Consider the following 25126-nt stretch of genomic DNA (forward strand, 5'->3'; position numbering starts at 1 on the left):
TACTTATTTAGTGATTAGCGAAAGTTTCTGAAAAGTGATTTTTAAACTTTTTGGACTTACTCTCTTTCCCTTATATATAGAAAAAGAAATATACAGGGTGTTGGAAAAAGTATATGTAAACAAATTTCTTCTATAAGAAAAAAAAACCGTACTTTTATTATTCATAAAGTTTTAAGGCCGAAATTGCAAAATCAGGCCATGGAGTTCAAGGTGTTACAACATTTTTGGGACACCCTGTATTATTATATCATCTACATATACAGAGTGTCCCAAAATGTTGTAACACCTTGAAAGGGGTGGTTCGGGGGGTGATTTGAAACAAATGATTTTCCTTAGCGAAAATGTTCTCCGAGGCTTCGTTGAGGAGATATTAACGGAAAACACTGATCAATCAGAGCGCGCGGATACCGATGGAGCGGCCGCGGTAGCGAAGGCTATGTGCTAAACGGTCGCGCTCGTACGCGAACAAATGAGTCGTCGCATATCGAAGGACATTGGACGCGGCCGCCTAGTACGTAGCCTTCGCTACCATGGCCGCTGCAACGGTATACGCGCGCTCTGATTGGTCAGTGTTTTCCGTTAATATCTCCTCAACGAAGCCTCGGACAACATTTTCGCTAAGGAAAATCATTTGTTTCAAATCACCCCCCGAACCACCCCTTTCAAGATGTTACAACATCTTTGGGACACCCTGTATTGTAGTTTAACAATCTTTACAAATTAGCTACAGATTCATTGTTTGATATTATTACCTTGTCTTCTTTTCTTAAAAATTTTAAGCCTCTGCAGGGGCACCACAATAATATTGCCCGGGGCGCCAATATTGCTAGAACCGGCCCTGGCTACATGTAATAAAGTCAAGTTCACGCGATAGCGTAACGCACTGCGTTCCTAATCAGAGAAACAACGTACCAATGAACGTCTACTTTAAATCACGTGGTTTTGTTTACAATATTTCTCGTTGGACAATGTAATACCTTTGCTTTACCTTATCCACCTTATCTTATCGTGGGCTTATTTCAGCATAAGTTAGCGTAACTACCGATAGACTTTAGTCCATGCTGGTTCCGCACCTTTTTTTTCTTTCGAGTCGTGATGTTTCCGAGGTAGTAATAATTTAAATGACACCGTTATTTTATTACTTTTCTTGCATTGTTGTAAAATTCGTAAATTCGTAAGTTCACATTACGGTTCATGTAATATTTACAAAACTACATAAATGTACAATGCGGAACGTAAAAATACGTAACTCAAAATACGCATATGTCGCCGGCCGGTAATTTTGTGTACGTGGTCAGTTTACTGGTAGTCGGCATCATTTAAATCCTCGTATTTCCTGTACCGAGCATGTAGCTATTCCATTTTAATAAAACAGCATGTTCGCCGTTTCATTTAATTTTCCTATTGATTAATAATATACGACAGTTTTTTTTTTGTTTACTTTTGCAAAGAATCATAACCTAATACTAGAAGACAAATGTATCATTTATTATTACTTTTCATGTATCAAATTTCTATAAAAATTTTTAAGCATTTACTTGTTTTCCGCATGCGACACAATTGTGGTTTTTACAATGCCTGAAACTCGCATTAACATTTGGATACTATGGTACTCCATTATTAATTTTTTGAACTTATATCGGGTATACATAGTAGACACTAACATGTAAAGTTGCATAGTATACGAATATTAATTCGAATCAATGTAAATGAGAGGTATGAATGTGTAGTTTGTATTATAACATATGGAACCCACTTAGCGTTAGATTGAAGAAATATGAAAACATGGACACATTCGGATAAATATATGTTTTGTTTGACTGTTTTTCAAGTTATTGCAGCAAAGAAAAGAACAAAAATTGATTTAAAAGTAGACAAAGTTCAATGATAATTGTTTACAACCTAATGCTTTTTTCACATATTCAACAATTCTACAGTTTGGAAATTCATATGAATTTTTGTCATTATTTACGTGGTTCTGATAGTCATGAAAGTTGGTTTTATATGTTACGATACACATTGCATGGACATACGTAATGTACATTTTATATTCCCTTTGCATAGATAAGTTGAAGAAAACGGAGGTGTTTAATTATTTATAAGTCGTATCTAATAGCCTAATCGATATGGCTGCATTGATGAAAACAAGAGGTTTGCGAATGTCTGCACAGAAGCAGGAAACACTTTTAAAGTTGACTGTGTTATCTCTTGCAGCAATTTTATGTAAGTTCTCTAATTTTATACAAGAAACGATGGTAGAAACTTTTGTAATTTCCTGTATGTTTTCATATGAAACATTTTGTTTCAGCATTTGCAACAAGATTATTTTCAGTCCTAAGGTTCGAGAATGTTATTCATGAATTCGATCCATATTTCAATTATCGCACAACGAAGTATTTAGCTGAAAATGGATTCTACAGTTTCCACAATTGGTTCGATGATCGTGTTTGGTATCCTCTTGGTAGGATAATCGGAGGTATGTTTCTACCGCATCAATTTCTCTTGCATGTAATACTTTTTTGTAATAGAGAATGCTTGTGCAAATTTAATACCAATTTGTTTCACAGGAACAATATATCCAGGTTTGATGATAACATCAGCAGCGTTATACCGTCTTTCATGGCTACTAAATATTACTTTAGATATACGTACTATTTGTGTCTTCCTTGCTCCATTATTTTCTAGTTTGACAGCAATCATTACTTATTTGCTCACTAAAGAGCTAAAGGTAAAAATGTTTGTACCGATTATTTGAATTATCATAGTATTGTAATAAATTGAAGACGCTACATTATTCTGTTCACTTTTAAGGATTCCGCATCAGGACTGTTTGCAGCTGCGATGATAGCAATTGTTCCTGGTTATATATCACGATCGGTGGCAGGGTCATATGATAACGAGGGCATAGCTATTTTTTGTATGCTATTTACATATTATATGTGGATTAAAGCAGTGAAAACAGGAGCAATTTGTTGGGCAACATGTGCTGCTCTTGCATATTTTTACATGGTGTCTTCTTGGGGTGGTTACGTTTTCTTGATTAATTTGATTCCTTTACATGTGCTAACGTTAATGGTCACTGGCAGATTTTCACACAGGATATACACAGCATACAGTATTCTATACTGCTTAGGAACAATTCTCTCTATGCAGATATCATTTGTTGGTTTCCAACCTGTTCAAAGTTCTGAGCACATTCTTGTGAGTATAAATTAATGAACATTCATTTTTTTCTGAAAAAGAAAACATTTTTACAAGTACAACATTTAATCCTTACAGGCATTGGGGGTGTTCGGACTCTGTCAGATACACGCCTTAGTTGATTATTTGCGTAATAAACTGTCGCAAGATGACTTTGAAGTACTGTTTCGTGGTCTTGTTGTTTCTGTAATTAGTATTTCATTTATCTTAGGAGTCATTTTAACCATTACAGGTACATGCATCATATTATTAATAACAATTCATGTTTCCGATAACGTAACAAATGTTAACGTTGAAATCATTTTAATTTCTTTAAGGAAAAATATCACCTTGGACTGGACGCTTTTATTCGCTTTTGGATCCATCCTACGCAAAAAATCACATACCAATAATTGCTTCTGTTTCTGAACATCAACCAACATCATGGAGCTCTTTTTATTTTGATCTTCAAATCTTAGTGTTTCTGTTTCCTTCGGGATTATACTTTTGTTTCTCGAAGTTAACGGATTCTAATATTTTCCTTATTTTGTACGGAGTCACGAGTTTATACTTTGCCGTGAGTTCAACTTAATTAGAAATTATTAAAATTTATTTTCTTCTTAGGACGAGATTTACGTATTTATGTATAGTTCTCCGATGACAAAATATCCACAACAAAAAACGATTAAATATGTCGAATCATGGGGACAAGATAGATTAATAAATAACACTTTATTTAAGTAATAAAAGGAAGTAGTATATTAACTAAAATAGAATTAGAACAATTAAGGACTGGAAGGAATCAACTAGGACAATGGTATACGCATTTCGGTTTCCTTCTTAAATAAATTTATTCTATAAAAATGTGTGAATTTTGTCCAAAGACTAAAATGAATTTTAATAATTTCATACAAGCAAGTTGTTATTGTAGTTATTATTTTGATTGTAATTTTCGAATATGTAGGGCGTAATGGTCCGTCTAATGTTAGTTCTTGCTCCTGTAATGTGTATTTTGGGCGGAATTGGAGCCTCATCTTTGCTTCTTACTTACATGAAGCAACTAGAAAGTGGAAAAATTAGCGATAAGAAGTCTAAAAAGTTTGAAAGTAATTATATACTTCGAAGCGAGGTAATTGTACTAAACGTTACGTTTAATGTATGATATAATAATTAAGTTTGATATAATGTATATCTTACAGTGAGTGAATATTAATTTTTCAGATTGCTACGCTTTTTATAACGGTGATGTGTATTCTCTTCTTTTCGTATACTATTCATTGTACGTGGGTTACAGCAGAAGCCTATAGTTCACCTAGTATCGTATTATCCGCACGTTCTCCGGACGGTGGACGAATGATCTTCGATGATTTCAGAGAAGCATATTATTGGCTACGCATGAATACACCAGAAGTAATTTATGTTCTGATTAGTTCAATAAACTTGATAAAATAGAGTATATATATATTTTAAAAATATAATATTTAATAATTTATGAGAATTTATTATAAACTCATTTCTTCTAATACAGAATGCCAAGGTAATGTCTTGGTGGGATTATGGATACCAAATTACAGCGATGGCGAATCGTACAATTTTAGTAGACAATAATACATGGAACAATACTCACATATCAAGAGTCGGCCAAGCAATGGCGAGTTCCGAGGAAAAAGCTTACGAAATAATGAGAGAGCTAGACGTGAATTATGTTCTTGTAATTTTTGGAGGACTCACAGGCTACTCGTCGGATGGTATATACAACAGAATGAATTTCATATGAGCTAAACGAGTAAATTAACAGATAAAATAACTGGGGAATATGGTTTTCAATTATATGAAATTTCGATCTATCGCTATTTTAGACATAAATAAGTTCCTATGGATGGTACGGATCGGCGGAAGTACTGAGAAAGGCAAATCTATTACGGAATGGGATTACTATAATTCCGCAGGAGAGTTTCGGGTCGACAAAGACGGTTCTCCAATTTTGCTCAATTGTCTTATGTATAAAATGTGCTATTACAGATTTGGGCAAGTTTATACCGAAGGTGGTACGTATAACGCCTATTTTACGTAATATCGAATGTGAGATTTGAATTTTGAATTTGGAGATAATTTCAAGTTTTTGTAATTTAATGAATAAACAGGCAAACCTTCCGGATACGACAGAGTTAGGAATATGGAGATTGGTAACAAAGATTTCGAGCTAGATATGTTAGAAGAAGCTTACACCACGGAGCACTGGCTAGTACGAATTTATAAAGTGAAGGATTTGAGAAATAGAGGAATTTGAAAGTATATGGATTAATAAGAAAAGGGAGTAGTGCTATCGAAACTTTGTAAACTAGTTCATAATCTCGCTCATTTATAAGTTTTATAATTGTTTATGAGATATTAATGTGGCACTAAATACAGAATAACATATTTCCATAAACAGCGGCGTATTCGAAACTTTGATAAAAAACATGCTCGAACCTCATTGTAAACATTAATTTAGCGAACGTAATTATTGATTTATAGAATTCAGTTCTGGGAGTCGTCTGTATATTCATCGATAACATCAAACGACGTATTTATTTTAATATTGGCCACAACAATATACCGCAAAGAATATTTGAAGTACAGTATAGTTTTTTATGCCGAACACTCTTAGAAAAGCATTTATTTTAAGAATAAAATTAGTAAACATACTCTGTGTTCAAAGGTTGATAGTGATTAATAGACTGCGGATCTTCGGGCAAAATAAAATCTTTGCAAACGTACCTACAAAAGAAAAAATATTCGAAGTCTGTTAAAAATTGAACTTACATAAAAATTCTTGTTACCCTGCAAATATTATAATACTATAATAATATAATAATAGTTTACTTTCAATATTTTGTTTATATTATTGCATACTGTGTACATTTTGTAGCTTCTTGCATATTCAAATTTCCTATAAATGCATAAAAATCCGCAGTTTAGTGATTAATATTCATAATTTCTTCCTATATAAATACATACAGAGAATCTTTTTAATTTTCAAATGTATAAAGACTTTTTTTTTACATATTTTTCTTACATTTTGATAATTAAAGATTTAATCTATAATAAGACAGTAATCGTTTAGCTAGGAAACAAATTCGATCTAAAGATCAGTTTATATCATAACCAAAACAATAAAGCTCGAAAACGTTTACCCATTTCAACAGCATTATATCATGTAATATAATGCTAATTACCTTCAAAAATCATTACTGCATAGAAGTAATATGTATCGACACGCCATTCGTATGTTTTACGAATGCATGCTATACCACGTGTTACTTAAAGGTGTAACGAATATCAGTTTCTGTTTTTTACAAACTTGTATGGACGTGTATGATTCCCGGTGAATGTGAAAAAATAAATGTAAACGGACAGCATTAGATTTTATACATATATTTGACTTGATATATTTAACAGATTGTAAAACCCTTAAATCTTAAGGATTAAGAAACGCTCGAACAATAAATGTCTTTTATTTCAGAAATATGAATTCATTTATGCTAATTCGAACTGCGTTGTTTATACAATTGTCTTAATAATTTTATATACTTATTCGTGTCATTAATTTAAGAAACATAGGAATGAAAATGCTCGTTTAAATAATAGCTTTATTAATCAGTGCATGGTAAAGTTTTACTTGTAATTCTTTTCGATTATCTTCTAATGGACCATAAAGGATCTAGTTGACTTAAAGGGTCGATCGTTCCTTCTTTGCCTTTTTCTTGTATCGACGTTGAAGTCGAGTGTCCCGTACTGCTATTCGTGGAAGATTTCTGTCGACCTAAACATATAAGAATATTATAATTATCAACATTTTCATAACGGATACTTCGTATCGTGCGATGTCCGTACCTAGTTCGGTATCAGAACGCTGAGCGCTAATGCCAAGACTTTGAAGAAAATCGTCGGAAGGATGCATTTTTCTCGAAGTCTTATCTTTGTTTCCTTTAAATCCTTCGAAGTTCTCAAATGTTGAACGAGTAGATGATAAAATGCCACCTAATATTTAAAAGAGACACGTCATGTAAAAATATTAATTTGACATATACAAGGTGTTTCGTTGAAATTAGTATGGTTAAAAATCTTATGGATATTTAATGCAGCCTGCCAGTTGGTCAAAAAAAGGATAGAGCATCTTCTTTTCTTTGTTCTATGTTCTATGGTTGTACGACCAACGGGGGGGCTACGTTAAACTTACTGACTTGAAACCCCAACTTCAATGCTTTATATTGTAATAATGATCATATATTATAGGTCCATGAATTTGTCTAAACAAATCCCATTGTATTATGGATAAAAATATAAAGTTCCAAAATATATAAAGCTTAAAAAAACTAATTTGTTTTTCAAATCTCTCCCACTACTTTACTTACAATAAAATTATTTACATCATATAATTTGTTCATTTGAACCAAATAGCTTATGTAAAAATATTTTTTTGATAGCTTTATCCTCTCGTGAGATATTGAGCCATTCCGATTTCGGTGAAACATCCTGTATATCATACAAAAATGATCAGATCGGTCATAAAACTGCCACACACCAAAAGTCAATATCAGTTTAAATTTTTCTTTACTTTTAACAAACTAATTCACCCCTGACGAGGTTTAAATGATGCAAGAGAAGTGAACTCTTATGTTTGAGTTATTTGAAGTCTTCACGGTCCAAGAGTCTTTATGCTTGATACTAATTGAGGGTTCCGAGTGTAAGCCATATATTCTTTGAATAAAATACTCCAATGATTTGCTATGATTACAGTTAGTTTTTTCTGGGAATTTTGACAATAAATCTTTTTGAAAATAATCACTGTAAAAATTAGTTTGCAAGTCACAACTTTGAATAGGACTCAGAAGCAACGAACTAAAATTCTTTACACTTTTGTGAGTTTCTTCTATCTGATCGTCTTTTGGAGGTCGCCTTACATCTTTTGTTTATAGTCTGTAACCTAAGAGCTCTTTCACACAACGATACGCGTATCGCGATACGCGTATGCAGGATACCGATGGTACACATAATGTTATGGAAGCGTTCAGACGCCGATTCTCGCGAGATACAGTATCGCGATACTGATTTTCGGTATCCACGGTTGGTCGGCCGCCGGCAACTTTTTCTGCGTCGGGGCGGCCGACGAAACATTGAAATAGATGCGAGATGCGATTCCTCATAAAAAAATTTTAGACATAATAATTGAAGAATTTACATGGATCGTTACAAAGTTCTTCGAATAAAATATGAAAAGCTCCCGTTTCTTCTCTTATATTATTAATAGGATGAACCCAATATTTTCTCTTAACTTTTCTCCTTTTAGTAGCTTTTTTATGTAGAAACCAAATGGATAAAGCTTCAATCTCATCCATTATTTCAGAAAGGTTTTCACTAACTAAGAACGCGTGTTTCTCAAACGAGAAGATATGTTTAACTGAAAAACAAATGATCAACACCGAGCTAAGAAATTAGTTGGATACAGTATCGTATAAGTATCTTCCTAGCAGATACGTATCGCATACGCGTATTGCGATACGCGTATCGTCGTGTGAAAGAGCTCTAACACTCGTGGAATGGTCGCCGTCCGATCGGAAATCACAGTAGACTCGAGTCCGCGTTTAACGTTTTAATTAAATGGTTAACCCGGAAGCCTCAGTTAGTATCAACCATGAATTTTTTGAGTTATTCACGTTTTTTTAAATTTGCAGATGGTTTGATTATTAATGTAAAATTATATGATGGAAATAATTTGATTGTAAGTAAAATAGTGGGAGAGATTTGAAAACAAATTATTTTTTTTATTTCCAGTTGGTTTTGAATGCCTTACCATACTTACGTTTCATTAAAATGTCTTGAGCGTGGTATAATACCAATTGATACGCAAATAACAGGGATTCCTTATTTACAATTTGTTTACGGCATTTCAAGAGGCCTTTGAATACAAGAGGTACATCGACTATTCCACATCCAGCACGAATATGACATACTGTTGCTGCAGCTACTAGAAATAAGCTACTCAATGCCCCGCCATCTAAACAGTGTACAACTATAGGTTTCGAGCAACGCCTTAGTGCTTGCTCGGTCATCACATCCGTTGAAAATGTAAGTAATGCACCGGGACTACTGGGGAAACCGCTGCAAAAAGTAAAAGATCGCATTCGTAATAAAGTAGGGCACAGTTTTCACATAAAAATTACATGTTAGCGTTGCTTGTTTCGATGACTTACTTGGATGGCCATGTAAGAAATTGCATATGAATGACAGTCTTTTCAGATTTTTTCTTATTATTATATACAGACATAACTCTCTGAATATAGGATAGATGATTCGTTCTCTTTTTCAACGAGATTGTAAAGCTACCAATATTTAAAATGTCTTCTTCGTTTATAGGCCAATATATTTCACCATTCAACTAAGAAAATAAACAAAAAACATTTAATATAATCGATCTTGCACTTAGAATTTGTCACAAGTGTAAGATGTACATTTACCTGTGAATCAGTCGCTAAACACGCGATTATCTCGCTTTCTTGTTCCCAAATCATCATCCAAAACACTTCCAATTTGTCTGGTAATGGTGTTTGAGTAATGATAAATGATGTTGGTATCCACTGTGTAATTTCCATTATATGCGAACCATTAATATAATTTGGAACATCTGTTGATGATATCTGAACTCTTGTTGTATCATATGGAATACATTCTGTCACTCTGTTCTCCGAAGAATGAGCCAGTGCTACTGTACATGATTGCTTTCCACTTTCCCTTTCCTGAATTTAAATCAGATGTTTTAAAAGTTTACTGTTACAAAAGTTAGTATTTTAAGTTACAAAAATATACGAATAGAGTCCTACTTCAAATTCTTGAACCTCCTTCCATTTTATGTCAAGATTGGTCGCTCCACTTAATGTTTTAATGAGTAAACTGTCTACAAATTTTTCATATTTCTCAACTTCGCTAACGAATTTCTGTAAAACCACCGGGTCTCCTAGAGGATCTTTCTTTGGTTGGACATCATTGTACCATGTATCCCATACAATTTGTAAATGTTCGTTCTCTACTTTATCTTCAGTAACAGTAGGTTGAACATTTGTTTGTTCTTTTTCATTCTCCTTTTCTTTGTTGTCCTCGTTGGTAGCATCTTTCGCTGCAGGTACTTCTTGCGTTTGACCTTTATTGAGAGGACGTACTTCTGGTACTAACGGCGCATGATTTATCGTAATATCAAGATCAGAAAGCAAGTCCACGTTGGATTTCTCTGACGACTTTGAGGTGGATTTCATAGGATTTGAGCTCGTTGTTGTATTTGTTCCATTGTTAACAGCTTGCATATACGTTTGATTGTAATTGGTGTAGTTTTCGGTTTTGTCAGTAGTTGCTATTAGGGGAGAAAAAGTAAATGACGTAAAAATATGATTGAAGTTCTAAGATATTTTGACATTTAACGCTATGCACTCGGATGTCCCTTCTAAGGAAAATTTTTCAACAAATACATGTTACCTTGTTCTTTTTTATTCAAATGGCATGGAAAAGTAAATTAAAGTATATACAAAAAGATATAAATTTGCAATACATAGAAAGAAAGCATGTGAAATATATTCGCAGTGATATCTACTTCGAGAAAATCATAAAGAACATTTGTATAAGGAATAGGCGTATGAGCACACTTCGTATGAAGTAGTTCAATTTGAAAAGATAAACAAGCAAACCTAAGATTGTAGTTTAAAAGAAAGGGGGTCTCTCTTTCAATGTATATCAAACTGTTTGTTATGTTACTACATATTAGAAAAATAAAAGATAAGAAATTTTTATTTTCTGTCATAAATATATATTCTTCAAGGTCAAAAGATTCCTGTAAACCATACATCATTATGATAAGTTACGTGATTCCAAAGTTAAACTCTTTAATATAACGTGATTTTTGTTTGTACATTTTGCAACGAAATGGTTCTGAGTGCAGAAGATTAAAACGATTTGCATAAACGCTTGTTTATTGAAAAGAATCATTAGATATATTGTTAATAATTTATTTTGAGCTTCTTTCATGATAGAAAATAAACGTCAACTATTATTCAAGTAAAATTTTACTTATCTCTATGTCGATCAACGATATTTCTAATAATTTTTACACTTACTTTGGGTTTTCATTTGGAGACCATACTGTGTAGTGTAATAAATATCACTTGAACATTGAGGTTGATATGGCTGATCTGAATACTGAGAAGACGGAGTTTGACTGACCATAGAATTGTTGCTAGCGTTCGTGTATCTCGCGTTGCTTTCTTGCTGTTGATGACCATTAGTACCAGTACATGCTTCCGTCATTGATTCAGTAGGTTGTTGTGTAATTTGAACAGGTTGCGTTGTTTGGAGATTGTTAGAATTGTATTCATAATACTGGGTAGTAGAATTATAGGTATATTCCATTTGATCATTGTAAGGCTCCGCCGCCATGTTTGTTATTTGATTCCCTTGCATATAATTATATCCCTGATCATAAGGATTAGGATAGCCAGCGTAACCAGAATAATGTGGCTGCTGCGCATACTGATAAGCCTGCGAATAATTCTGAGTAGCCGATGACTTTGCATGACTCTGAATCATTTCTGCGTTAGTAGGACAATTTGTATATGAATATGTGTTACACGCTTCTGTGGACAACATGGTCTGTGGATACGAAGCTCCGGCGCCATGCTGTAAACTTTGATAAGTACTTGGATAGCTCAAAGAGGTATCGTTAATGGGTACCTGCGACCCATACGAATACGCTTTATCTATATATATTTGTTGACCCTGTTCCGTACAATTCTGCTGTGGGTATTGCACAATATTGTTGTTTTGTAAATTCGAAGAATACGAAGTAGACATTTCGTTTCCTGGAACAGTTAAGGAAATAGTAGAATGAACAGATTGAGGAATGCCTGCATTTATATATTGTGTTGGTATATACGGCGTGCATGGAGCGCTATTGGTAGTTCCGGACATATTTTTAGTCGTCGCGACTTGCTGAGAATGCGGATCAGACGGATTATAGTATATCCGACTGCTATAATTTTGTGAACCTGGAACTTCGTTATGACTGATTTGAGGAACAACGTAATTCTGCATCTGAGAACTGTCCGGTGGTAATACGTGCTGGCTGATAACGGTTTGAAGAGATTCTTGAGAGACAAGTTTCTGTTGGGATTCAGGCACGTACTGTTGTCCTTGTTGATCTACAGTAGCATAAAGATGCGATTGCGCTTCCATTATTTTGTTGACCGAAGCCGATGCGGGTATGGGCGACTGTGCTACCGAAACCTCTCGAACTTCAGTTTTAACGCTGCTAGTCTTCTTTAAATTAGGTGGATATTGCTGTGTAACATTACATCCAGTATAATCTACCGAAGGTTGATACGTCTCGTATGTATTGGAAGGATGGTTGTACTGTAGTTGAGTATTAACAGGGTACGCGTGCTGTCCATCTAAAGCTGTCGAGAACTGTTCATTCGATACAAAAGTGTTTACCGGATATGGGGCTCCGGTATTTGTTGTATTCGTTGTCGAGCCTGTTGCAGATATTTGCTGATAAGTACCGAGGGTATCCGTGTTCTTTATTTGCATATAATTTTGACTTAAAGCGCTGTTTACAGCAGGATTTTCGTTATACGTAGTCGTGTCATAGGAATATGGCAAATTTGTTTTGTAATCTGTGTAGGATGTAGGATAATACTGTTGCATAGGGTTTACAGCTGATGCCGTGTCTGGTATCGAAATTCCACCAGAATGAATTGTGTTTTTATCCACTGTGTCATTCAAATATGATTTTGTGGTTGTGTCCACCTGAAGTGGTCTACCTGGTCCTTTATATACGTTATAATATTGATTTGGAACATTCTCCGTTCTATTATTTAAATAATCTTTCAATTTAAGACCGCTACCAGATTTGCGGCTTTGATCGTAAGTAGAGGATGGTAACGTATCGACTTTTTCTTGAGAATTCTTATTATCCTGAGCGAGTATATGTTCACGCTCCTCTTCCTGCACTTTGCAAGTGCTCTTTACTCTTTGAAGTAACTTCGAAATGTTTATTTCCAATTTTCTATAAAATTCTAAACCCTTGCTAGACTTGGCTAATAAATCTTCATACGCATCGTAAGACGCTATCAAAGAAGTAATAGTATGTTCACGACGTTTTAATATTTCTTCGACTCCTTTCCTCACGTTGGCAGTCTGAGCGTACGCGTCCGTTAAAGCTGCTAAAATATTGTCCTGCGCGGACAAATTTTGATCTATCAAAGTTACCTGTAACACCGTTTCTTTTTAATTAGTAGCTCGTTAAACGATTTATTTATTTGATAAGCATAAGTCAATTCTATCTATAGCTTACTTTCAAGTACAAACAAAAACAGAATATTAAAATTCATTTTAAGGGAGTATCTTCGATTGGCTATAGAAAAACTAGGGGTTTTATGGAATTTTATTAAATGAAAACTACACGAGATATTGATTCAAAACTTTGTACTATTAATGATTATGATATCTTAATAAATTACATAAGTTTGTTGCAAGAATGACGTAACTCAAAAGTCATGACTTTCCAGAAAGCGCAAGTATAGATGTTTTGAATCGTAATAATTTTGTAAAAAATATAATAATACCATTTAGTGCCATAGATTCTCATTTACTATTCTTTTTGCACTGATAATTCACAAATGGCAAATTTGATGTTGTGTCATTTTTGCAGCGAATGAGCAATAAATAGTTTTGAAAATATAGACTGTTTGTGCAACCGTGATAAAAAAAACTGTGAATGTAAGATAAATTTTGTCCAAAATGCTACATTAAGATACTCTCTTAACTCTTTGTTGCATAGCGTTGTATACTGTACAACTACAAATCAAAGTTATCTTTTTAATAAAACAAGCTTCTTATGCCTTGCTTTAACATATTCGATAACACTGGATCGTTAAGAGGTTCCTCTAACAAACGAAATTAATTTTGAATTCATATTTTGAATAAACGATTTATTATTAATACATACATGTCGCGAAACTATTGTTTTCCGTCAAGTAATTCATTTACTCAAAATATTAAAAAATAACCTATAAATTAAAATCAGTACTGGCAGACTTATGGAGTCATCAATTGCGAATCCGCAGTTGAAAAACCAAATTCAGAATGGCGAATCCAATACAGAGCACAAAATATTCAAAATAAACTGGGGCTTGTTTGAATATTTGCTATCTCAATGTTTTGAGTTGTTGGTTATGAATTAGTTGTTGAAAATATTAAATTCAAAATGGCGGATACAATATGTCAGACAGAATTTGTTAATATTTGATACTTCAGGGTTTCTGAAGTTGTTAATTATAAATCCAAAGTTGATAATACTAAATTTAAAATGATATCAAAATACTAAAAATCATTCAGATTTGCTCGGTATTAGCTACTCGAGTTTTACGATATTTTGCTACTATGTTCAACTCCATTTGCATAATCAACAAATCCGAGAGTCTCCCAAATAAACAATTTCACCGCAATATATTGAAGAGAAAATTCGTGCGACACAGTTAAAATGTAAAAGTAAATAAAAAAAATATACCCATAGATTCGTCGCTAAATGGACCTGGCGTAAATGCAATTACTAACCACAGTTTGATGTTTGCTAAGTTGGTCAGCAAATAAACGATCCAAGGGTCCAGAATCGGATGTGGCGGTAACTAATAAGCGTGTTAGGTCATCCTGCGCAATCGAGTCCCTCAATTTTCCATGCAATTCGTTTCTCTGTCTACGCATTTCGTCTACTTTATTTAAAATACGTTTCAGCTCCTTTGTATGCATTCGTTCTAATTCAATAGCAGAGTGTGATTTCTCGCTGTTTTGTTCTAAGGAAAATTCAATTTTTTTTATTTTTAATTTTTATTAAAAAAGAAATCAATTTATCTTTCCTAGACATAAGTATAGAAACTAGTATAAAACTGTGATATACCTGAAAAATATGCACTTGGTGAAGGTATATGTGTAATGAGTTCTGCAAGCGGCTGGGCGAGTAGTTTTAAATTTTTTACATGCATCGTTATTGCTTTATGCAGAGCATGATTACTCTCCGATGCTTTGTTGTGTGCTTCTTCGTATTTTTTAGCTTCTCTAGTTAAATCAGTTGCTACTATCGACGGCGGCCTTTTCCCAACGGTGTCCTGATACTGTTTTTCTCTGCGGAAAGTAAAGAAACATTGTTTAAATTGATGATTAACGATGAAAGTAATCAAATGAATTTCTAAATAATTAGATCGTAACTTTAATTCTTCATCGAGAAGAAGTTTCTTAATTTCCTTTAATATTTTCTCAACATCTTGACTGGTGTCGGATAATTTTTCCATTATATCCACTAAATCTTGAATGACATGTTGTTTTGCGTTTAGCGCCGCGCATCTTTCGACCAACTCGTCGGGAAGAGGTAAACGTTCCCATTCTGTGGTTTGAACATCAGTATCCCATAAACTCATGTGCTCGAGTTTCAAGGATGCCAAGTAAGTATTGAGCTGTTGATCTTTTTCCTCGACTTTACCACCGACAGAGCGCAATATTTTTGCTTTCTCTTCCGAGTACAAAGAACTTGCTTCGTGTACTTTCATTGGCACTAATCTATATCAAATATGAAAACATAAATGACAAACAAATATTATAGCATATATAGTTTGAACAAGCACGGATTATTTACGGAATATAAATATTTTAAAAGATCTTAGAAGTCCTGTCTTACGACTTTTGCTGCGTCAAACATGCATCATGTAGAATAATACACAATATATTATTTTAACGTTTTCGATTTTCTGGTCCAAAATTATCTTCAGAAAGTAAACTAAATTATTTGATCTATAAAAGTTCAAATTAAGGGTCTTAACTATGCTTATTCAGTCTATACTATATGTCTCAAATACAATAAGGGAAATATACGCATACTGATACAAATGGTAAACTTAAATTGTCCTTTCCTGTAAATCACTTTAAAGTAGTACGTACCTAGCAAATATATCAGGACCTGAGACTTCAGGATCATTTATACTAAACGATATTCCTTTGACTAATGACGCTCCTTTTACCGTGGGAAGCGTTTCCTTTTCAGGTACTTCCTCGTGATATATAAATTCGTTTTCATTTTTTGCTGCTTTTCGTTTTCCTTCTATCACGTCATTCGTGAATGTGAGAGCCTCTTCAACAATTGTTTTTTCGTCAGCTGCACCCGTTATACCTATCGACCCTTTTGCGTTCGCGTAAATTAATTGCGCTTCGTTTAGAGAAGCCAGTGCCACGTTATAAAATGCTACTCTTTCACCCATTTTCCTTTGTTCTTCAGCAGCCAAGCCTTGATACAAATGCGTGACTGCTAAGTGGTAAGCCTTTTTAAATTTTACATACCGTTTCCAACTCTGAAAAAAACGAATGTTTAAGCTTGCGCTATTCTGTAACATCAGAGCGAACAACATTTAAAAAATATACCTTATATATTTTAGTACCAACAGTATCCGATATGGTTCCGTCTTCGCTTCCACCTTGTTCAAGCGTAGTTAATGCCAGAGTAAAATAATCCACTATTTGTCTTGCGACTTTTGCTGCGTGATACATATATCTTGTAGAATAATACACAAGAGCAGACAATTAAAGCCACAAAGGTGTAATATGCTGTGCAAGTTGCAATTTTTTAATACATACCTACTATCGTGGGTTTGCGATTATCGAGCATACTCTTCTCTAATATACATTCTTGCGCTTGAGCCAGGCAAAGCTGATGCATAAACGTCATTAATTCTGGTGCTAAATCTACGCCAGATGGCTGTGGGTAACTGTTTTTTAAATGCTCAAACGCCCATGCAGCACACTGAAAATGAGCACAAGCTATTTTCATGCCATCTGCTGAAGTTCTCTCCGTACGTGCTCCCAGTTGAGTATGCATCGAACCAATATTATATAATATTGAAATTATTTCAAAACGGATATTCGCCAATGAACAGACCATATTCGCATACGTGTCTCTCCTATTTGAAAGCATAGAAATCCAAATTATTGATTTCTAAAGTACTCACATAAATTTATTTTAACCCTTTTGATATGCAGGACAATAGTAATCACTGTAAAAAAGTTATTTGTAGCATTTTAGCGATGAATTTAGTCATCTTCTAAATGTTATTAGTAACACCTACAGAGTAACTGTAGTCACTTTTCATAAAATATTTGTTTAAAAATAAATGACAATATCAAGAATAAAAAATTAGTTGCAGTATAGACTGAAAATAAAACTTTAATTAGAGATAAATTAATGCTTTGACCCATAAAATCATAAAACTATTCAATATCCTTCTATCAAGAGGGTTAACTTAAATTCCAATATCATTCAAGAATCTTCTTACCATGTAAACGTAACTGCTGCTGTACCATCTTTTCCCATAGGAAATCTGCTTTGAAGAAAATGTAACTGACAATAATACTTTTTTAATAACAAACAGCCAGCCATATCGATGGGTGGTCGTACAGCCATCGCTCGCAAACTTTCCAATTGATATATTTCGTTTGAATACGATTCTCCATCTTCGTTGTAAAAATCACGTATATACTGGAAACAGAGGCAAAATAAAAACGTTTACAATATCCGTTATATTAATTGACAAATCATGACGAAGTAATAAAGATCCGAGCTATTTGATTGCGTTAACAAGTTTAAAATAACAGTTCAATATTAGGAGTAAAAAAGAAAGGGATTATAAATAATTACAACACTCGTTAAAATATTGTAAATCCTTCGTAAGGTAAATTATTCGTACCTGCTTCAACTTTGATCTAAACGAAGTTATTTCAGGACTGACTTTTAATTGGAAATATATCATCGGCAATCTCGGTACTGCTTCCATTGTAAGTTGTTTTTCAAACAGTTATCGTGTTGAGGTTTTTAAAAGCTGACAGTTGACTAGCTGTCAAACATGTAGAAAATGAATTTGTGCACAGAACATATTTATCGTTATCACGTATACTTTTTGACGTACGATTGTACTGGCTTTGGGCAAACATTCATGTATACGACACCGTATACAAAACGTAATGTGTGCTCAGGACCGGTTTTTGCAATATTGGCGCCCCGGGCAAGATTATCGTGGCGCCCCTTTAGGGGTATATACAGGGTGTCCCAAAAATGTTGTAACACCTTGAATGGAGTGGTTCAGGAGGTGATTTCAAACAACTTTTTCCTTAGCGAAAATGTTGTCCGAGGCTTCGTTGAGGAGATATTAACAAAAAACCCCGATCAATCAGAGCGCGAGTATGCCGGTTGAGCGTAGGCTACGCGCTAGGCGGCTACGCTCATACGCTACCGCGGCTGCTCCAACGGTATACGCATGCTCTGATTGGTCGGGGCTTTCCGTTAATATCTCCTCAACGAAGCCTCGGACAACATTTTCGCTAAGGAAAAAGTTGTTTCAAATCACCTCCCAAATCACCCATTTCAAGGTGTTACAACATTTTTGGAACACTTTGTATTCGTATACTAGGAACACCGGACTGCGACCTACCCCAAAAATCTGGCGTCCCGGGCGGTTGCCCGACCACGCCCCACCCCCCTAACGCCGGCCCTGTGTGTGCTCAATGTAAAGATACGGTAAGTGTAGATAAAACCACGTGACTAGCATCAGGGTTGCGATTATTCGGTAACCATAATTTGATCAATAATAATTTTTTAGTTTTTTCGAAGGATCTAACGCACTTCAACGCTTTAGATCATTTTTCAATGGAAGTTCTAGTATCGGTTTTTCATGATCGTTATAACGGACCAATGAAAGCTGATCACGTGTCATCACGTGTAAATGCATCATCTGCTTTGTCTATTTAGATTCACACGTTACTTGCACAATATTCTACAACTCTTTTGGTTGCAATTAAAAATCGTTAAAATTGGATATATATCAAGTTTGTATTATTAGTTTTATTAATTCGTATTTTTGATTTATAAATATATCTTAATTTGCGGACATGATCATCAAATGTTGAAAAAATTCTACTTACAATATAAGTACAACCAAAATGTTTGAATTATTAATCAAAAAATTACAATGTAATTTGACGTATTGTACATACTTTAATTGTAGATAATCTAAGTGTAACCACGTTGATTATAAATAAAATAAAAAAATGATACGTATTAGAAGTACAAAATTATTACAACATTCATGTAATATTATCACTTTTATTTTTCACTTAGTTTCATATGATTACTCGCATTACTTTTATGTTATACTTACAAATTTGTAATATTTTAAACTTTGAATTTGTGTTACTTAGTATTCTGAATATTATTTTTACAATCTATAACGTATATTTTTTTTTTATAGTAAAATATGAATAGAATGTTTTTTTTACTAAAACACTATGTTTTTTAAATTCCGGCATTTATGTTCAGTGTTTTATACATACCGTTTGCAATTGCCTTTCTTTTTCTCTCAGTTTAAATATGCGCGCGGTGCATACCAGAAACATGGCGGACTTCGGACACCAACATCAAAGGTGCCGACACGGAGTAACGCTACTGGTTGTACTTATACTGTGTCCAAGGCCGGTTTTAGCAATATTGGCGCCTCTTCAGGGGTATAGATACTTCAACCATACATACATGGATCGCTCAAGCTATAGTGTAGTCCGTAACCAACATCTCCCATGCCAAAGTTACGAGTATGCAGTTGTGCATACGCGAATTGAAATTTTGGACGGTTTGCCGAACTACTCTTCGACCATTGGTCAAAGCTACAGTCAGCATGTCATCGAGATGGAATTTTTGCTATAGTTCTCGAATTTTACGCATGCACATTAGCGTCATCTCTCACTTTTGGTATGAAGATGTTGGTTACGTTCTGCTCAGTGTATAAAGAGTAGGCTTGAGCAGTCCATGTATATATGGTCGAAGTATATATATATCGGTATATTTGTATACTAGGAACACCGGACTGCAACGCCCCCAAAAATCTGGCGTCCCGGGCGGTTGCCTGACCGCGCCCCCCCCCCCCCCCCACCGGCCCTGACTGTGTCTGTAGTATATATATTTTGCTTTATTAATTGTTAATTTTAACTCTTATAATTTTAAATAATGCTTATCATAACGTATTTTGGAAACTGTAATTTCGAAATATTAAATTTAAATTATAATATTATTTCCTTATAGCTTGATTTAGTTTAAAAAATAGTATAAACAATTGTTTCTACTGTGTATTAATACACAGATGTCAAGAATAATGTTATTTATCTATAATTATTGGTTACAAAGTGAAATAGGTTGAACGATCTAGAAATATTATCTTGTGACGTCACAGGAGGAAATCTTTTCCAGTTATATTTGCTTCACTTCGATTCGTAGATGATTTTTTTCCAGCATGATTTCCAGCATGATTTTTTTCTAGCATGATTTTTTCCAGGATATTGAAGCAAAGAAGCAATATTTTCTAATAATTCTGGTTTTAATATATTCGTTACACTTTGGCGGATGCGACTCCAAGGCCTGATTTTGCAATTTCGGCCTTCAAACTTTATAAGCAATAAAAGTATGTTTGTTATCTTCATTTTTTTGTTTATAAAGTTTTAAGGCCGAAATTGCAAAATCAGGCCTTGGAGTCGCATCCGCCAAAGTGTAACGAATATATTAAAACCAGAATTATTAGAAAATATTGCTTCTTTGCTTCAATATCCTGGAAAAAAATCATGCTAGCCTAATCGTCCTTTTTTTTCTTTTTTTTTGTACTGTGGTGGAGGGGAAATCGTACATAAGACACCCCCCCCCCCCCAGATGTTGTTGGAGGCGTAGTGTCAGATTCTTACTGACTAAAACCCCTCCACCACAGCCCCCCGGGGCGGAACTTAACCGAAGATATTACATCGCCCCGGAGGGGTCGCCAACTGGCGACCGCACGCCCTCGCAGCCATTGTGGCCTCTCCCACGTTGGGCCTCCCTGACGCCAGGGAGGCCACTCCACCTATCCGCCGCACCAGTCTCCCCGCCAGCACGGGGGGCAGTAGAACCTGTCCAAGGCTGGCGGGGGCAGCGGCGAAGCCTCCCTACTCTGTCCCCCAGGCCCGGGCCTAGAGGGACACCAATTGCAATCCTCCACTCAAGCACGACCCCTCCGGGTATTATTCCTCCGAAGGGGGGATTCCTCCTAGGGGTTTCGGTGAGGATCCTCATCCTCCCCCCTAGCAGGGGGAAGGGACTATTATTCCCCGAGCGGGGTGTTGTGTCCTAGTCTGGCCCGGGCCAGAACTGGGAGCGCTCGGGGACCCATGTGCCATCATTTTCAACCTCCCCAGTCGGTACTGAGGGGAGGCCGAGAGCGTGCGAGAACCCGAAACAGCCTTGTCCTGTGTCCTGTGCTAAAAGAAATAGTGCAAAAATAAAGTAAAAGCTAAAACAAAAATAAAATACGTCAATAAAATAAAATATAAGAATAAAATAAATAAATGTGTAAGAATAAAACCTAAAAAAGGTCAAACTAAGGTCATAAAATAAAATATATAAAAATAAATAACGTCCGGGTGTTGCAACCAGTTCGAATCCCCGCGACAGGACCATCCTCTATACAGGGACGGTCCAATCCCCGGGCGGAGGACCAGGATCCCCCGCAGCCACCATCCGTCTCTACCGGGCCCCGCGAGCCGCCGGCGCACCGGGCGCCCCCAGAATCCGAGACTCCCGGTCAAGCCTCCTCTCGTGGGCTGCCTTCGCGGTGAGGACCCTCGTAACGAAGGTCTCCACCGCGACCCAGCCCTCTTTGCGGACCGTCATGGCCAGCCCCATCCTCTTCAATGTGACGGGGAGCCCATCTCCCAGCTCCATTTCGAGGACCAGCCTCTCCGCCGCCCATCTGTCACACCGGACGAGCGTGTGCTCCGCCGTGTCCGGGACCGCACACCCGTACCAACACTCCGGGGACGGGGCCTTGCTTATCCGGTATCGGAAGGCATTGAAGACCCCGTGCCCCGTAAGCGCCTGGGTCAGCCAATAGCTGGTCGTTCCGTGGGGCCTCCTCAACCATGCCCGGATATTTGGAATCCAGGCATGGGTGACACGGCAAGCCCCGCCGGCATCCCATTCCGCCTGCTATTTATCGAGCACATCATTCCTGATGCACTCAATGGCAGCCGGAATGTCCGTCTCGGAGCGGGTCCGCGGATCGGGCGCATGGTCCTTGAGGTGCCGAAAGATGAGCCCCTTCTCCTCTATCTTGAGGATGATGGGGCATATGCCCGCTATAACCGGGAGCGCATCATTGGGGACGCTCCGGTACGCCTTAGACACCTTGATGAGGCCCGCTCTCTGGGCAGAGACCATTTTCTGGCGTCGAGTTGCCACACACATAGCCCCTCCCCAAATGGGGGCGGCATGGAGCAGCACCGACTCCATAACCTGATAATACAATGCGCTGGCCCGTTGGCCCGGTCCGCCTATGTTAGGCATGAGCCGAAACAGCGCATACATCACCCGGGTGGCCTTGTAGGTGACCTTCTCGATATGAACTTTGAAGTTCTGTGAACGATGGAAGGTTACCTCCAGATATTTCACACTCTCAGATGGAGGGACCATCTGCACCCCAACCGGAACCAGGAGCGGGGGGCCCAACCATTTTCGATTTGCCGAGAAGACGACTGTCTTCTCGGGGGCGATCTCCACGCCCTTCGGGTCGAGCCTCCGGGATCTCCATGCGGGGGAATTCGCGTTAAACTCCCCCGCAACAACCCGGCGCCGGTGTCCTCCTATAACGGCGGCCTCTAACATCTCCAGCTTGGCAACCAGCCCCTCTCGGTCGAGCCGAGGGGTATAGTAACAGCTGGCGAACAGGGTGCCCCTGGCCGTGGCCAGGGCATACCCGTCGCCAGCCGCCCCCCTCCCCCCCATCATAACCCCCCTCAGCCCGCCGATGCCGGTAATCCAGACAGCGGCCTTTTTGGTTAGGTCCGCTGTCCAGTCCGGGCGGATATCGTACGGTTCTGCCACCATGACGACGTCCGCCTTAAGACGTTCCGCCGTCACGGCGAGCAGATCCTGCAGCCATTAAGGTTAATCTGCAGGATGCGCATCACACCGCCGATCTACCCCCGCTTCTCCGCAGGTACTCCTTATACATGGGGCACGCTCTTGCCCCCGCAATATGCTCGGCCTCCTTAGGAGTGGCCCCCTTGTCCAGGCACAAACGACATGCTGGGGTGGCTTTACACCCCATCATGTCGTGCCCCGGCTGGCCGCATTTCCGGCACAGGCTCTCCTTTGCCTTACAGGCCCCGCTAATGTGCCCGAGAGCGTGGCACCTATAGCATCGGGTCACCGTCGGAACCAGCCGCAAACGGGCCGAAACCAGCCCGATGCAGATCTTGGTTCCGTTGGTGACCTTACCCACCCACTTAAGGGGTACCTCCAAAACCGCGACCTGGGTCCCCCAGGAGGTTGGCCTGAGCACCTTTAGCTTGACGCCTCCCGTGGGCTCGATCCCCAAGCGGGCACAGAAGGAGGACAAAACCTCCCCTCTACCCACTATGGGGTCCAGGTCGCGGATCTTCACCTCCGCTCTCGGGACAATCGCCCGTGCCGAGATGGCTGTCCCCATGCTACCATCCAGGGCCTTGAGCAACTCGTCCGCCCCGCCGCTCTGGTCGACCTCCATAAGGACCTCACCCTTGCGGGTCCTTCTAACTTTCTGGGCGCCCAGCTGGCTAGCCACCTGCTTTACCAGTTCTTCATATTTCGCCCCGGCCGAGGACGCGATGATGACCGCCTCGGCCCGTTTTCTATTTCGAGCCTTCGTACTGCCAGGATTGGGCCCCTTGGATTTCCCTCCTTTCGGGCCCTTATCCTCCCTCTGTGGGTTTGCTTTGGGCCGGGGAGGGGGGGGGGACTGTGCCCCCCTCTTGATTGGCACCACTAGGTGTAGGGGCAGGGGCATCACCGCGGCGCACCCTGGCAGCCCTGTCCGTAGCCCGTACGACCCATGCATTTTGCACGGGTGGGGGCACGGGGGCTTGCTCCACCTCCTCCCTGGCCTTCTTCTTGTTTCTCTTCTTGTTTTCTTTCCGGGGGTTGACCGATGTCCACCCCTCCCCGGAAAGCGCCCTCTTTTTTCTAACCACTATCCCGGTGGTGGTAGAGCTGTCGGTGGGTGGGGTACCCGCCTTCCTCTTCGTACCCCCCACCCCGTCGGTCCCTTCCAGCAATCTAGCCTAATCGTCCTGTCGTCGTCTGTCCTGCAATTTTTGTATCGCCCTCTCTGTCCTTGTCCCGGAGTTTCCTGCTTTTTCCGCAACTGTCGCTGAAGTCAACTCGAAGTTTGGCTCTGGCTACTGCGCACCCTTAAACTAAATCATCGCTAATAAAAAAATGTCTTGCATCTGTTAATGGTATCATCATTCCGTAAAAAGTAAATCAACAGTTTCGTAGACCGCAGGGCCCCCCAAAATACGGGGCCGAGTTCCGGCGAACGCGCTGAACCTGCGTTGCGCCGGGACTGCATACAGAGTGTCCCAAAAATGTTGTAACACCTTGAAATGGGTGGGTTCGGGGGGTGATTTGAAACAACTTTTTCCTTAGCGAAAATGTTGTCCGAGGCTTCGTTGAGGAGACATTAACACGTTGATCGCCACATCACCCATATATGGGTGACAGTGCTTTTCACTGAAGAAGTAAAAAAATTAATTTTGAAAGTCAAGCATGAAAAGAAATGAATTTGAATAAAATTCATGAATTTTGATGAAGTTACAAAAATAAATACCACGATAAAAGTTTGATTATGTAGTCTCCAATATTCTAAATAGTATTTAATTGTAGCAGAAATTTTCAAGAATATTTATCTGGCATTCAACGTGATAACGGAAAACCTCGACCAATCAGAATGCGAGTATGCCGGTTGAGCGTAGGTTACGCGATAGGCGGCCGCGCTCA

General features: G+C 37.9%; 2 protein-coding genes across 7 annotated transcripts; one reads left to right on the plus strand and one right to left on the minus strand.

The window, feature by feature from the left end:
- The first annotated feature begins 968 nt into the window (after nucleotides 1–968).
- On the plus strand, nucleotides 969–6688 carry LOC128878138 (dolichyl-diphosphooligosaccharide--protein glycosyltransferase subunit STT3A). 4 transcript variants are annotated; one of them, XM_054126068.1, is made up of 12 exons: nucleotides 969–1106; nucleotides 2065–2223; nucleotides 2309–2476; nucleotides 2568–2728; nucleotides 2812–3201; nucleotides 3280–3433; nucleotides 3519–3757; nucleotides 4145–4309; nucleotides 4402–4590; nucleotides 4709–4928; nucleotides 5040–5228; nucleotides 5325–6688. In XM_054126068.1, exons 2-12 carry the CDS (start codon nucleotides 2127–2129, stop codon nucleotides 5468–5470), a joined length of 2118 nt encoding a protein of 705 aa, XP_053982043.1. In that variant the 5' UTR covers nucleotides 969–1106; nucleotides 2065–2126; the 3' UTR covers nucleotides 5471–6688. The 4 variants fall into 4 exon arrangements, with proteins under 4 accessions (XP_053982043.1, XP_053982042.1, XP_053982041.1 ...); XM_054126067.1 differs by having other exon boundaries at nucleotides 1041–1174; XM_054126066.1 differs by having other exon boundaries at nucleotides 1064–1293.
- Nucleotides 6689–6794: 106 nt separating this feature from the next.
- LOC128878137 (tyrosine-protein phosphatase non-receptor type 23) lies at nucleotides 6795–19647 on the minus strand. 3 transcript variants are annotated; one of them, XM_054126062.1, is made up of 16 exons: nucleotides 19630–19647; nucleotides 17991–18137; nucleotides 17580–17782; nucleotides 16885–17207; nucleotides 16672–16784; nucleotides 16195–16601; nucleotides 15469–15816; nucleotides 15161–15384; nucleotides 14821–15056; nucleotides 11325–13473; nucleotides 10044–10567; nucleotides 9681–9959; nucleotides 9417–9601; nucleotides 9026–9324; nucleotides 7057–7203; nucleotides 6795–6985 (listed from the first exon to the last, which is right to left on the minus strand). In XM_054126062.1, exons 2-16 carry the CDS (start codon nucleotides 18075–18077, stop codon nucleotides 6858–6860), a joined length of 5652 nt encoding a protein of 1883 aa, XP_053982037.1. In that variant the 5' UTR covers nucleotides 18078–18137; nucleotides 19630–19647; the 3' UTR covers nucleotides 6795–6857. The 3 variants fall into 3 exon arrangements, with proteins under 3 accessions (XP_053982037.1, XP_053982036.1, XP_053982038.1); XM_054126061.1 differs by lacking the exon at nucleotides 19630–19647 and having other exon boundaries at nucleotides 17991–18248; XM_054126063.1 differs by lacking the exons at nucleotides 17580–17782; nucleotides 17991–18137; nucleotides 19630–19647 and having other exon boundaries at nucleotides 16672–16801; nucleotides 16885–17023.
- Nucleotides 19648–25126: the final 5479 nt, after the last annotated feature.

Source organism: Hylaeus volcanicus, chromosome 6, assembly GCF_026283585.1.
Source record: "Hylaeus volcanicus isolate JK05 chromosome 6, UHH_iyHylVolc1.0_haploid, whole genome shotgun sequence".
Taxonomy (NCBI): domain Eukaryota; kingdom Metazoa; phylum Arthropoda; class Insecta; order Hymenoptera; family Colletidae; genus Hylaeus; species Hylaeus volcanicus.